Here is a 15,636-nt window from a genome sequence, read left to right as displayed (position 1 = left end):
TTCTGGAACCATCCCCTGGGCCTGCTTGGTCTGGTATTCTGTGTTGGTGCTGACGGAGCTCCTCCTAGCACTTCTACCATCTTGTTTGTTCTCGATCTGAGTCAGTATTGTAAAACATTATAGATTGCCTATGAAAGCAAAGCTGCAGTGGTGCCAGCATACTTAGCCAAGATTCTAAATGTAATTTTTTTTATTTTTTTTATTTTAAATATTGTAGTGTCCTAAGAACAGAAGCTTCGGGGCTGAATGGACTTGAGCATCCAAAAAAGTCCTTTGTCTGTTCAGAAAGTTGTAACGTGCATGAAGATGAAGCAGGCACCAGAAATCCTTGGCAATACGAATGGAAAGACTCAGAACTGTGAAGTGAATCGCGAATGCTCTGTATTCCTCAGTAAAACCCACCTCTCTCCCACTCTGCAAGAGGGGGTCATGCAAAAATTTAACGGCCACGATGCACTTCCCTTTATTCCTGCTGAGAAGCTGAAAGATCTTACTTCCCGTGTGTTTAATGGAGAACCTGGTGCTCATGATGCAAAATTGCGTTTTGAGTCCCAGGAAATGAAAGGAATTGGGACACCACCTAACACAACTCCTATTAAAAATGGCTCTCCAGAAATCAAGCTGAAGATCACCAAAACATACATGAATGGGAAACCTCTCTTTGAATCTTCCATTTGCGGGGACAGTGCAGCTGATGTGTCCCAGGTTGAAGAAAATGGACAGAAAGCAGAAAACAAGGCAAGAAGGAGCCGAAAGAGAAGCATAAAATATGACTCCTTCCTAGAGCAGGGCCTTGTTGAAGCAGCGCTTGTATCTAAGATCTCAAGTCCCACAGACAAAAAGGTACTTACGAGAAATTCTCTCTGGGGCTGAGGACAAACATGAGGACCAGGAGAGGATGTCTCCAGGTCGGGGGGTGGGTGGAGGGCAGCTGGTGGTGTGTGGGCAGTGGGCTGGCCCCAATCCATTCCTTACCTGTCTACACAGTATGGCTGATACTGCCAGGGCACCCCAACATGGCCACCTGAGGCCTTCCAGCCACCTCCTGAGCCAGTTGAGGAGCCTAGAGAGGTTAACTCAATGTTCTAGAAGAAAAGGGCTACTGAGAGGCAAAGCTAGTTTCTGGACCCAGGTCTGGTCAGTTCCAGACCCCTTTAACCTTCAGACCAGAGGCATTCTTCAGCTGAATTATGGTCAGCAGGAGGACACTGGGTGCAGTCAACTTTTTTAACCCATAAAATGCATGTCATTTTTGCCATATGGCTTCCTGTCAGCCCCCTTATCTATCTCTTCAACCAGGTGGTCCAGCACATTGTTTGACTCCTTGAGGGTGGACCCAGGTCTTATGTTTGTATGTTCCCAACGCAGAGCCTAACAGAGCCCAAGGGAACGAACACTGAAGTCATCAGCTACTGGGATGGAGAACCATATCTGAAGTTACAGGGTGGCTCCAAGTTGGTCTCTATGGTTTGTGTCACCATGTCTTAAATGACACTCAGGGGGGCCCTGGTAGTTAGATGACTATAAGTTGTATACAACAGCCAGGGAACTTTGACTTTGGCAGAAGGAAATGAGGCATTGCAGTCCCACCTGTGTTCATTTAGGAGTGAATTAAATACTACAAAAGGTGTCGCGGTGCCCTTTCTTTCCACATTATTTGTTCATGGCTTTTGGTGGCAGTTCCCTACCCACCTGTACTTGGGGTGGTGCTGGGCAGGAGCTAGCTTGAGATTAGTGTTATCACCAGAGTGAGAATATTTAGTTTAAAACTAGAATTGAGAAGTTTTATTTAAGAATTTCACAAATGGGAGGGGGAAAGACTGAAGTTACCTTGAAATTGTTAAAATAGTGAAGTGCATTGAAAGCGGAAGAAAATTGTTTTTGAGATGCTGAAGAGCGGCTTAGCTATTACTAATGTAATTAGTGCTCCACGGGAGCAAGATGAGGCTTTTTGCCCCCGTAAAGATTTACAGTCTCGGAAACCCTGTACAGGGTTGCTATGAGTCGGAACCGACTCCATGGCACATAACCACCACCCCATTGTAATTAGTAAGCCCTGGTGTCCTGGTGTGGTGCTGTGGGTTAAAGCGCTGGACTGCAAGGTCGGTTTGAACCACAAGATCAGTGGTTCAAACTTACCACCTGCTCCATGGAAACCCTGACCAAAGTCGCTGTGAGGTGAAATAACAATGTAATTATACTGGTGAGGTTTTAAAAAGACCAGTGTAGTGCTCTGGACTGATGAGATGAGTTTTCAGAGTGCCCTTGGTTGTATCAGACCTCATGCTTCTACAGGGGAGAGATCTGTGAAAACCTGGTTTTTGCACCCCCATTCGACCACTTATTTTGGTTCAAACTCTGGTTCTCCACTTGAGTTTTGACTTTGCATCTGTAGAAAGGAGGCACTTCCCCTCACAAGGCTGTCCTGAGGCTGAAACAGCACGATAAATGTTCAAGTGGGATGCTGTCGAGTATCCTGAAGGTCACCTGCTTTTGAAATCATAGAATGTGACAGAGGTGCCCTGGTGGTGCTGTGGGTTAGGTGTTGGGCTACCAGTCATTCCATGGTAGCATGATGATGCAGTCTGCCCCTGTAAGCCTGTATAGTTTTGGAAAAGACTCAGAATTGACTCTGGCAGTGGGTGTATAATGTGCCAGCTCTGTGCCAACCCTCAGCACCATGAACATTGCTTTTTATAACAACTCAGTGATTCGGGCACTGGGGTCCTCATTGTACAGACACTTTGGTCTGTCTGGCAGGAGCCCATTCTGTAGTTGCTGCCCTACACTATATAATTCTACGTTACCTGATTATGGTCCCAAGGAAACAGCTGAGAAACAGTTCCCTCCCACTGTAGGCAAAGAGAAGGATGTCTGCCTTTTCCATCCTGTGCCTGTAGTCTTGCTCTGTGGGCGCTGGAGAAGAGGAGGAGGTTAAAGGTCCTGTTGGCTGTGAGAGCAGGCTGAGGGAGTGGTGTGGAAAACACTTGTTCTTGTTAAGCCACTCAGATCTTATGAGCCACCCTTGTTGTATAGACAGACGAGGACTGAAGGATGCAGGCTCGTAGCGCCTCGGTGGCTCACCTATGGTAAGGTGGAGCTGGGATGCCTTGCTAGGCTCTCCTGGTACCCTTGCTGCCTCAGGTCCTTCCCTGTTGGGTAGCTCCCATGTTCCAGACATGAGGCTGTGGGGAGGGCTCCGAAGATGAATTCAGGACACCTTGAGAGTTCTTTTGACCAGGTAGGTCTGTGAAGTAATGTTAGAGGCCATCCATGGGCCCCCCTTCATAATGTCGAGTACCTACAAGGTCCAAGCATTGTGCTGGTGTTGTGGGTGAGGGCAGGTGAAGAGACAGATAAATAATTTCAATGAAGCAGTATTGGGGTTATGATTTACGTGGCAGAAGCATAAGCCTGCTCCCTTCTTAGGTGTGTGCATGTGTGTGTATGCACACATGTATGCTGTAAGCCTTTGGTTTTCTATTTGGAAAAGGACTAAGTTGGCGGTTGTTTGATTTGATGTTAGTATTTGTCTTTTGTTGTTCATTTCTAGATTCCAGCCAAGAAAGAGTCCTGTCCAAATGGCAGCAGAGACAGAGATCCTCTGCTGAAGTACAACATTGGCGATTTGGTATGGTCCAAAGTGTCAGGTTATCCTTGGTGGCCGTGCATGGTGTCTGCTGACCCGCTTCTTCATACCTGTACCAAACTGAAAGGTATTGTGACTTGGGCTGGTTTTCTACCCTTATATTCTGCATTGAACCTTTCTGCATTCCAGGCTGTTTGCTTACTTGTGGTTCATTTTTGCAGTTTTACCTGAAGTTAGTTACTGAATCAGATGTGACACATTGCCATCTTTTCTTATATCCATCTCAGCCATGTATCTGCCTGAATCTAGTTAGAGATATTAAATGAGAAGTGCTCTTTGCCTTGTGCTTTTAAAAATTATATTATAAATAATCTATTACTTAGATATGCAGTGGTTGCTTATTTCATCATGATTTGAAGAAATGGCATTTCACACCAAGTTTGAGTTACAAAATGCCCATGTTTATTGTATTAGGCTTCTTGCGATGCGGTAAGAAACTAGAAATTACCATCTTGGGTCTCATGAAACTTGGGAAGATAAATGTTCTTGTGGGTCTGCTGAAGAAGGCGTGTGTTAAGAATGTAATATGACATTGTTACAGATTAGAGCAAATAATAGGGTAAACCATGAGTGTGTTTTTGGAGGAAAAGTAAACAAAGGATTAGGTGGTTTTTAGAGTCTTCTGGAAAGTTCTAGAATATCCTGTGGATTGGAATCCAGTTTGAGAAAGGTGAGGTGTTTTGTGTAAAGAGCTGGAGCTGAGTCAGTCATGAGCCTCCGGTGCCTGTACGACCTGCAGAGATATGGGGCTAGAGCCACAGAGTGACCGGGCCCAGCGCTCCAGCCCAGCTTCATCAAGTGTCCCCCTGGGCAGCCTGAGATGGCATGTCCTCTCCTGAGGCCAGACCCACAGACTGACTGGGTCGAGTGCTCCTGGCCACCTTTGTCCAGCCCTCAGTGGTGCCTGTGATGGTATGTCCTCTCCTAGGCTCAGTGGCTGGAAGGTGCTCACCAGAGCAGTATTGCTGATCTTGCTACAGGTGTGTTGGCTGGGCATTGGAACAGGTGGCTGCTGGGTAGTGTTGTATTGTGTGTGTCTCTGGCACACAGATGCCAGAAATGGGCACTGCTTCAGGACTAAGAACACTTTGCTTGGGTTTGGCATGCTGCCTTCATTACAGGGCATGTCCCTGCCTGAGTCTTCTCACCCCCCAGGTGCCATGAGATTCAGGAGCCCCTGTCTCTCTACAAGTTCTTAGAGCCTGGCGTTAGCTGTCTCCCGTGGAGGACTTCTCACGTCCTTGGCTAGCCAAATGACTTCAGGGGCCCCAGGGTGTCTTTCTCAGGCATCTAACCTGGGTCAGAGGGAAGACTTGGACCTTTCAGATAGAACCTGGATGTTCTGCCATTGATTGGCGATGGGTCCTTGTGCATTTGCCTCCAGGTGCAGGCAGAGGGCAGTGTCTTCCATAGGTCTGGGCTCTGCTGAGTCTGCTCAGCTTCTCAAAGATCAGGCATGCACTGCACACTGAAAACCCCAAACAGAATTCAACTTCAACAACATTTGTCTGCGTAGCAACACAATTGAATTTTATTGATTTTTAGTGTCTGGGGACTTCTGTACCCTGCCAACTTAAGCTCTTAGATCTGTGTGACTTGAGTCTTTTCAGCTATTATTCAACTATATTCAGCCTTAGTGGTTCCATGGGGGAAAGAGAAGGCTTTCTGCTCCCATAAAGAGTTACAGCCTCGGAAACCCTATTCAGGGTCGCTGTGAGTCAGAACCGACTGCACAGTACATAACCGCCACTACTACCTAATGTTACCACTAGGTCGGCGGTTCAAACTCACTAGGTGCTTCTTGGAATCCCTACGTTGTTGTATTTAAGAGCCATTGAGTCAGTTCTGACCCATAGCGATCCTGTGTAGGGTTTCCAAGGAGTGGCTGGTGATCTTGAAACGATGACCTTGCAGTTCAAATGGCTTTGCAGTCTGGCGCATTAACCCACAGCGCCACACCAGGACTCCATGTGTTATAGTCCTTTTTATTTATTACTTATCTTGTATTTGTGTTGATGGTTGGTGGTGGTTGTGTGCTGTGGAGTCAGTTCCGACTCATAGCGACCCTGTATAGGGTTTCTGAGGCTGTAAATTTTTACAGGTGCCAAAAGCCTCATCTTTCTCTTATGGAACAGCTGGTAGTTTCGAACTGCTGATCTTGAGGTGACCTTGAGGTTAGCAGCCCGGCTCATAACCACTACCTGTGTTAACTTTTCTTTTTAAATTTTTTATTGTGATTTGGATGAAAGTTTATGAACAAATTAGTTTTCCATTCAACAATTCATGCTCATTTTGATTTGTGATATGGATCTCAGTTCCCTACAATGTAACAATCCTTTTCCCACTTTCTGTGTCCCATTTTCATCGGTCCTTGTTTCCTATCCCTTCCTGCCTTCTGAACTTTATTCCTGGGCAAGTGATACCTGTTGCTCTCGTATGGTTGATTGTTCTAAGAAGTCATGTACTTCTGTGGTGTAATTGTTCACCTTAAAGACCTGTCTATTGTTTGGCTAAAGTTGAGCTGAGGGGCTAAGTTCAATTCCAGACCCGAAGGGTGTGTAAGGGCCATAGTCTCGGGTTTCACCAGTTGCTGTCCTACCAGTAAACCTGGGTTTTTTGTTTTTCAACTTTTTATTATAAGTGAAGGTTTACAGAGGAGATCATCAGTTTTACATTTAATAAATCACCTACTTGATTTCATCTTAGTGCGTTCCCTGCAGGCTTACATCACTTACCTCACTTCTTCCCTGTACTGTTTTCATTCCTCCTCATCTCCCCACCCTTCAGAATTTTCTCCTTAGCGAAATATTGCCCTTTTGGGGTCAAATTGTTGACCAGTCTCTGGTGTGTGTACCTCAGTAGTGCCATTGCCATCCGTATGCCTATATATATTGCCTCCTATATATTGACTGAAAATTGAGTCATGGGGGCTGGGGGTGAGTTTAGTTCAGTCCTGAAGTATGACCAAGGATCATAGTCTTGGGATTCCACCAGTATTTATATGACTAGTAAGCCTGGTCTTTTTTAAGATTATGAGTTTTGTTCTACATTTTCTGTTACTTTATTCAGGACCTTTTTTTTTTAAAGTTTTTATTGTGAATTATGTGATAGTTTATATGGAAGAACATTAGCTGTACATTCTTTCTATCTTATTTTGTTTCATTGCAATGATTACAATTCCCTGCAAGCATCATCAAACAGCAAAGGGTACACCCCACAAGCCTGCTCCCTGATCATCAACACACAGACCTTCTCCCTCCCAGAGTCCAGAGTCCCCAGTCGCTCCCATCTCTCCCCGTTATTGTCTCTACCTCTGCTTCTCTGGTGTCACTGCTTCTCTGGATAGGGTCCCACACTCCGGTTCTCTCCCTTGATGGTCCCAGGGAGACCTCCGCTTCTGGACTGCAAGAACAGCCACTCCCCTCCTTTTGTTACAAAACATCTATCTTTACATTTCTGACTCTCACAATCAATCCTGATAGCAATTATTCACTATTGAACCACAAGAGTCTTATCCCCATCTCCTTTCACCAGCCCTGTCCAGACAGGTTGGAAACCACTCAGTGGAGTTTCTACCTTCCCCCACACCCTCTGAAACTAGGCTCCCTCTTGAAAGTTTGTAAGCCAGTTACTTCATGCCTTTGTAGGCCCCCTCCTCCATTTTGGGTAGCCAATGTCTTACGTTACCTATCCCTGTCTACCCTGTGTACTGAGGAGGTGGGAATGATCCTTACTGTAAAGATTCGTTCCCTCTTTTCAACTACTACATCTACACACATAGGTCAAGTTCACAAATTGTAGTGGATTACACTTTTTTTCCCTCTTCTTTCTTCCTCTAGTGGAGTTCTGGTCATCCAGCCATTGAAGGCAAGTCAAATGGGTACTATCTGCAAGTATGGGTGTTCTTGTGAATCTCTCCTCACTTCATATCAGCTGGACCCTTCACTCTCCACTCTTGTCCTCTGTGGCCATGTCCCTATCTCTGGGCCAGGAGTCCCCAGGTCTTGCCATACTGCTGAACAACCAGGTCTCCACCTGGGTTCCCAGGAGTGTATTGAACGTGGTAGGACTTAGCACGCAGCTTCATTGCTGTTTTTCCCTCACTTCCCCTTATTGACCAACGTGGTCACCAGTCAGACCCGCATGTGTGCTCATGTATTACCATTGAGTCTTAGTATTGGAAGGGGGTTTGCCCTGAGGGAACCCATCCACTTGCCTTCTTGTCTCCTGGGTGAGCAACTTGCTTGTTCTTGTAGTAGTCAGTCAGACTGCCATTATTGTTTTTGATCTTTCCTGTCAGTCTTTCTTTCACAAAGTGTCTTTTGTTCTTCTAGCTGCTCCAGGCTCATCTGCTTGTCTTTTCAAGTGGAAATTTCCCACCTCAGAAGATTCTGGATTCCACCTATGATCTTATGTAATGCAGAGGCTACACAGGAAGCCTCCTTCATTGGGCCACGTGCACGTTGTAGCCCCATTTTAGGTGTTACAATCGAGTTATAGGTAGAAGACAGACTTCTTCTGCCTGGGCCCAGGAGTCCCCAGGTCTTGCCATACTGCTAGCTACAGGAATCTATTGAATGTGGCTGGACTTAGCTCACAAATTTCTCCCACTTCCCCTTACCAGTGACCAACGTGCTTGTGTATTGTATTCCCCTTAAATCTTCATCTTGGAAGGGGGTTTGCCTTGAGGAGACCTTTTAATGTGACCCCTTTCAGAGCAGTTGGTAGTGGTAGCTCAGTACCATCTAGTTCTTTTGGTCTCAGGGTTGTGGAGACTGATGTTCACGTGGTCTTTTGGACTAATTGTTTTTTAAGTGTCTTCAATTTTCATCACTCTTCTTTCCTCCACTTTGGGAGAGGCCAGAAGTGACACTGTAGATCTGCCAAGGGCATCTAAGATCTCAGTTGTTACTCTTCCAAGTAGAATGTAAGACCACTGTTATGCTGTGTCCCCCAAGACTATGGTCCTGAGTCCCCTTGCCCACTGACTCATTCCATCAGAGTTAGGTAATGTCTAAGAAGTTTTTATAACTTTGCCCCCCTGTGTGTTCCACCACATTGCCTTTTTTTTTTTTTTCCCCATTTTGAATTTTGTTCCACCTTTTTCACATTCAAGGCTGCTATGATTCGGAACTGATTTGATGGCACTTAACAAAAATAACAATCAAGGCCTTGCTCCTTTAAATGCTCAAATTATCCTAAATTTGGTTAGTGTGAGTCCCATTATGTCCCTTTAAGCTGTGCTCTTTTAACGTGTTTGCATCAGTCAGCCTGTGAGCACTTCTGGGTGTTCTGGCCCGCCAGGTGTTCTAGACTCCTCATGGACCTTTTGCCTCCGTCCTGGAATTGGCTGTTTCTCCAAGAAAGTCTGGATCCTTGTAGTAGAGATTGGTGATAGAAACCCAGATCTGGACATTGGTTGGGTTCGTGCTTCAGGAATTGCTTAGCTGCAGGAGCTAAGAATTTTCCAGGGAAATGTGGGTAGTAGGATTGCAGGCTTTGCTGAGACCTGGATTCTGTACTTGGTGTGGGAGCTGAGACAGGGAATGGGGCATGCTCTCTCGGGGGTCTGGTGTCCCTTGTGGAGGAAATAGCAGGTCATAAAGAAGAATGGCTTCCAGTGTGCTGCTGGCCTAGCATGGGCCTTGGAAGGCAGCCTTTTCTTTCTCTGTGAGATGAGCCCTTCTCACCTGACTCCTGCTCTCACTTCTGATTTAGAGGCCTTGAGGAGTGCTTATGTGTGTACCAATTCAAAAGTAGCACATGATCAGGAACTGATAGTACTGAAGGGAGAAGTCCAGGCTGCATTGACAGCATTGGCAAAAAACAATACAATTGTTAGGTGCCATCAAGTTGGTACCGACTCATAGCGAGCGACCCTGTGCACAACAGAACGAAACACTGCCCGGTCCTGAGGAGCCTGTATGTAGACCAAGAGGCAGTCATTTTAACAAAACAAGGGGATACGGAATGGTTTAAAATCAGGAAAGGGATGTGCTCCAGGCTTGTATTCTTTCACCATATTTATTCAGCCTGAATGCTCAGCAGATAATCTGAGAAGCTGGCTTATATAAAGAATGTAGCATAAAATCGGATAAAGACTCATTATCAACCTTCGAAATACAGATGATACAACCTTGCGTGCTGAAAGCCAAGACTAAGAATACTTAACTGATGAAGATCAAAGACTGTAGCCTTCAGTGTGGATTGCACCTCAGTGTGAAGAAAATGAAACTTCTCACCACTATACAAATAAATAATAAAAATTGGATAATTGGAAAAAAGATCGAAGTTATCAAAAACTTCATTTTGCTTCGATTTACTATGAGCACTCTTGGAAGCAGCAGCCAGTCAAGAAATCAAACAATGTATTGCATTAGGCAAACCTGCTGCCCAAGACCTCTTTTAAAGTGTTCAAGAGCAAAGATATCAGTTTGTGCCTGACCCAAGTCATGGTATTTTCAGTAGTCTTGTATGCATGTGAAAGTTGAGCACTGAATAAAGAAGACCATAGAAGAATTGATACATTTGAGTTATGGTGTTGGTGAAGAATATTGAAAATACCATAGACTGCTAGAGAACAAACAAATGTATCTTAGAAGAAGTACAGCCTGAATGCCCCTTGGAGGCCATGATGGTAAGACTTCATCTCTCATACTTTGAACATGTTATCAGAAGGGACTAGTCACTGGAGAAGGACATCATGCTTAGTAAAGTGGAGGGTCCGCGGAAAAGATGAAGACCATCAACAAAATGGTTTTGCACAGTGGTAGCAGCAGTGGCCACAGTTGTGAGGATGGTGCAGGACGGGCAGTGTTTCATTCTGTTGTGTATAGGGTCGCTGTGAGACAGAACTGGCTTGACAGTACCTAACAACATGCAGGTATTTTTATTTCTCAGGGGCCTAATTGAATCTGTAGATCTTAGTAGTGCCCTTAATATTTTGGAATTAAACTATAACATGAACAGACTAGAACACCATCACAAGCCACAGCTCAATGTAGATAGTTTTGAAAATCGAACTTAATGAAAGTCTTATGTGGAAGCTTTTCTGTGCTATATGCAGCTGGAAGAACTTGTTTCGGCTAGTGTCTTCTAGGACAGACACCTGGATAGATGAGCAGCTTTGAGGCCTGAAAGTTGGAAACTGTAGATGAACTGGATGTTTTCGATGTTATCACATAAAGGAAACTGGATTGTGAATGTGGAAGTGTCACTGTCTTCACTACAGACAATCAGGGTCCAGAATCTAGTTATTTTCTGTTGTGGAGATTTTTATTGTCATTCTTCTGTATTATGGTAGGAAATAACACCCTCCCCTCCCAACTTTGCAACAGTTTTATAGGTTACTAGATTAAATTGACCGGAAAACGAACAGCTTATAGACATTTTTTTCTCCAAATTGATATTTGTGGGTTAGTGCAGCCAAACTGCTTGGCATGAAATTACAAAGGGAAGGATTGTGTGTCTACAGCAGAAAACTGTGCTGCAGTAAAGCTAAAGTGCTGGTGGTCTCGTTTGCCGAGTGCTTTCCGGGTCTGCCTCCGACTCACTAATGGTGCCTTCAGCTTGAGAAAACTAGAGGATTTAAACGGTGATTTCTTACCTGTGTAGACAGGGACGTTGCGATTTCTGGGAAGTCCTCCCAACAATGCAGGCAGTCTTCTGAATCGGTGTGTCCGTGTGTTAATTCATTGAGATTTCTGATCTAAGATCTGGTAGTAGGGAGCCTGAAGAGTTAAGTTTTATTGTTTGATTTATAGGTTTTAGCATCCTTCTAAAAACATTCCCGATAATCTGACTTTCCTGTGTCCTAGGAGGTTCTGTTAGTTAGAGGTGAGTTAGAGTCTCTTGCTGTGACATTGGCCATGCCCTTTTCAGCTTTACCAACTGGTGTTTGTCCTTTGTTTCCTTTGGACCTTGTGGTCTCCTGTCCCTGTGACCTTTGCCCCATGTTCCACTCCTATGGCTATAGGTACCCTGATCTTGCCTGCATCATAAAGGCTCCTGTGGCTCCCTTGGAGCTTCAGCTGTGGTGCAGCCTTCTCTCTTGCTGGGCTCTATTCTTCATGCCTGATGTTCTAGTGCAAGTGGCTAGTGTTACCTCGCAGATTCTGGAGAGAGACTTCTGGGTCACCACCTCTTGTCCAGTGGGTCATGAAGGGTAGGGAAGGAACATAGGCAGCCGGGCTGTTGGTGGAGTCGAGGGTCTCTGAGAAAGGGATGTGGGTGGAGAGTCGATCACTGTTTCTAGACGGGTTGTGATTAGTGATCATTAGCAATAGTGGGAAGTTTAGTTATGCAGTAAAATAAAACAGGTATTCGCTTCTCAACTGGGACCAAAATGGAATTCTTATGGAGTAAAGAAACCCACGTAAGTGGGAGAAAATTAGTTCTATTGTTACCAAGTTTCTACATAGGAAAGAATTTTTTTAAAATGTTGTACTCATTTATTTTACAAACTAGTGGTTAAACTCTATATTTTTTTCATCTGACATGTAAGGAGCTTTTCTTTGTCATTGGCTGTTCATAAATATGATTTAACTTCATGTTATCTCAGCATATGGACTGTTAAGAGTTTTCTTCATTACAAATAATACTGCGACAACGATGTACATTTTGTACTTGATTTCATAACTCAGGACAGTTCTTTCAAAGCAGTGAAGTAATGGGGCTGTGAGCTCAGTTGCCACCAAGTATATGTCAGAGATGAGTTTTGGAGTGGCGCTGTAGGATAAGAACTCGACAGCAGGGTTTGCGGTTCAAGCTCACCAGTGGCTCCTTGGAAACCCTATACAAGATTGCTACAAGTTGGAATCGACTTATTGGCACTTAACAACAACATATGTCAGAAGAGATTGTCAGAATTTCTTCTGAGGTGATTAAAATCTTTCAGTTTGTAGCTGAGTGCTTAATTGTTTACATTACCAGGGACTAAAGTATTGGAAGAAATAAAAAATTCTCTGATAACTCTTTTTTTAAGTATAATTTCAATTTACTTTCTATGGTAAATGTGTAATATACATAACTTTTATCTTTCTAAACAAAGGCAAATTTCTAATTCAATACATTTTACGTATTCCTGAAACCACTTGTACTAAACAAGTTGCAGTCAAGGCAATATGCCTCATGGAGACCCAAGTCTATAAGAGAACAATTGTGCCTTGTAGAACTTTCAGTGACTGATTTTTTGCAAGTAGAGCCCCAGGCATTTGTGTTTGTGTGTGTGTGGTACTGATGGGTGAATTTGAACTGCCATCCCTCCACTTAGTACTGAACACAGAATGTTTGCTCTAATCCAAGGACCTTTCACTTGTCATAGTGGTTTCTACTTGTCTGTCAGTTTGCGATAGTGTGATGGCTCGCCTGGTTTGTGATGCTAGAAGCGATTCCACTGGTACTTTAAGTGTCAGCAGAGGAACCCATGGTGGACAGGTTTCAGTGGAGCTTCTAGACTAAGACAGACCAGAAAGAAGGAAGCAGAGATCACTTCTAAAAAAAATAAAAATTAGCTAGTGAAAACTTTCTGAATATCAGATAAATATTGTCTGATAATTTGTTATTGTAAGTGTTGTCGAATTGGTTCCGACCCATAGTGAATCTGTATAGGGTTTCTGAGGAGCAGCTGGTGAACTTGAACTGCTGACCTTGTGGTTCAAACTGTCTTTGCAGTCCAGCACATTAATCCACAGCACCACACCAGGACTTTGATAACGCAGTGCATTAGATAAATCAGTTCAAGAAAACCTCCTTAAAGTGTTAAAAATCAAAGATATTATTTTGATAACTAAGGTGTACTTTACTCTGGTCATGGTATTTTCAATCACCTCATATGCATGTAAATGCTAGGCAATGAATAATGAAACCTGAAGAAGAATTCATGGAGAATTGAATTATGGTGCTGATAAACTATTGAATTGAATATATCATGGACTGGATGACAATCTGTGCTGCTCGCTGTAAGGTCAGAAGTTCTACTCTACCAGTCACATCTTGGGAAAAAGATGAGGCTTTCTGTTCCCATAAAGATTTATAGCCTCAGAAATCCTATGTTGGGTCACTGTGAGTCAGAGTGACTCAGTGCCACACAACCACTAACCACCACATGCTGAAGAACTAATATATCTTGGAAGAAGTACAGCCAGAATGTTCCTTAGAAGTAAGGTTAGCAAGACTTCATCTCTAGTACAAGGGGGCTTCAAAATGTTTGTGCAAAAATAGAATTAAAAGATCATGAATTTTCCACATGTATTTTGAAGCCCCCTTATTAAAGCTGTAGGTATATTATCTATCTCCAGTCCCTGAAGAAGGACGTCATGCTTGGTAAAGTGGAAGGTTAGTGAAAAAGAGGCAGACTCTCAGTGAGATGAACTTACGCAGTAGCTACTAGGATGGCTCAAATAGCAATGATTGTGAGACTAGCTCAGGACTAGGCAGTGTAATATCACTATGAATGGAAACCTACTTAACCTAACAACAATATTCCAAGGAGCCCTGGTGGCAAATTGGTTACATGCTCAGTGGTTCAAACCACCCAATGGCTCCTCAGGTGAAAGACCTGGTGATTTGCTTTTGTAAAGATTACAGTGTAGAAAACCCTTATAGGACAGTTCCACTCTGTCACAAGGGTTAGCTCTGAGTCAAAAATCCACTTGATAGCACCTCATAGCAGTAACAAGTGATTTCCAGGGTACCTAACTATATAAAAGAAGTAGCTCCTCATTTTAACTTTACTTTTAATTAAGTCCAAGTCAAAAATAGGGGATTGTTTAAATGATTGTTTTCCATAGAAGCATTACCTTGAAAACTTCACAACAACAGAACCACTGTTCTGATGGTGATCGTGGTGGTGTGCCATGGAATTCATTCCAACTCACAGAGACCCTGCATAGGGTTTCCGAGGCTATAAATCTTTACAGGAGCAGAAAGCCTCATCTTTCTCTCATGAAACAGCTGGTAGTTTTGAACTGCTGACCTGGAGGTTGGGAGCCCGACTCATAGCCAATACACTACCAGAGAGCTACAGTGTTCTCTACTAACTAGCATCTATTTTTTGCATTGCTTTTCCTCATGCTACAGAATATCCCCATGAAATGTATAAGCTAGTGAAATGTCAATAGAAAATGTATTCATCTCTGTTTTCAGCAATGCCTTGGGGATTTCGGATTTCATTCTAAATTATTTGTTGCTGTGAAATAATGAAAACGGGACTTGATTACTTGTTAAATCATGCATTACTTAATTATGTAAAACTTTTTGGAAGACACAGGGTGTAGTGTACTCTAGGTGTAGAAAGTCCTGATCTATTGTGGTGTATATATCACAGCATGGAGACAAGATTAGAATATGACTGAGTGCTGAGTTGGGCAGTGGACCTTCATTTTCCACCTTCCAAAAATGCATTTTTTAAATCATTCTATGCTATGTTGTTAAGTGCCATCAAGTTGGTCCTCACTCATAAACCTAAACCTTTATAGGGTTTCTGAGGAGTGGCTGGTGAGCTTGAAACACTGACGTAGCAGTTCAAACTGACCTTGAAGTCTAGTGCATTAACCCCACAGCACCACACCAGGACTCTACTCTATGCTATAATGAGATGAATTAAGTTGTCTTTCTTTATGAAGCTGATTCCCAAGGTCAGCTTATCATACAGTGGGTCTATAGCCCCATTCAACTAGTTAATGCTCAAATTTTTTCGGTGGTCATCTCAAAATTATAAATTGAAATTAACTTGGAAAAATCTAACACTCTATCTCTATTTGAGCCTCTGGTTCTTATCTATCATAGTCAATGCCTTCGATGAAAAATAAGCACTTAGACCTGCGAATCTGACCATACAACCACATACTCTGCTCAGAGCCGGGTCAGAATTATTATTATTTTTTCTTAAATGTTTTATTGTGAATTATGTGATAGTTTACATGGGAGAACATTAGTTTTACATTCATTCTATCGTATATCGTCTCATTGTCATGGTTACAATCCCC

At 43.4% G+C, this 15,636-nt stretch overlaps 1 protein-coding gene across 2 annotated transcripts in view; it reads left to right on the top strand.

The window, feature by feature from the left end:
* Positions 1-246: 246 nt before the first annotated feature.
* WHSC1 (Wolf-Hirschhorn syndrome candidate 1) overlaps positions 247-15,636 on the top strand; it is a 70,314-nt gene continuing 54,924 nt past the window's right edge. For both annotated transcript variants that reach the window (XM_006874102.1, XM_006874103.1), the window contains exons 1-2: positions 247-843; positions 3,554-3,716. In XM_006874102.1, the coding sequence (XP_006874164.1) occupies positions 247-843; positions 3,554-3,716 (760 nt within the window). The remainder of the gene's footprint in view (positions 844-3,553; positions 3,717-15,636) is intronic.

The sequence above is a fragment of the Chrysochloris asiatica genome, unplaced genomic scaffold (genome assembly GCF_000296735.1).
Source record: "Chrysochloris asiatica unplaced genomic scaffold, ChrAsi1.0 scaffold00262, whole genome shotgun sequence".
Taxonomy (NCBI): Eukaryota; Metazoa; Chordata; class Mammalia; order Afrosoricida; family Chrysochloridae; genus Chrysochloris; species Chrysochloris asiatica.
The sequence above is the reverse complement of the archived record's forward strand: the minus strand, read 5'-3'. Positions and strand labels throughout refer to the sequence as shown.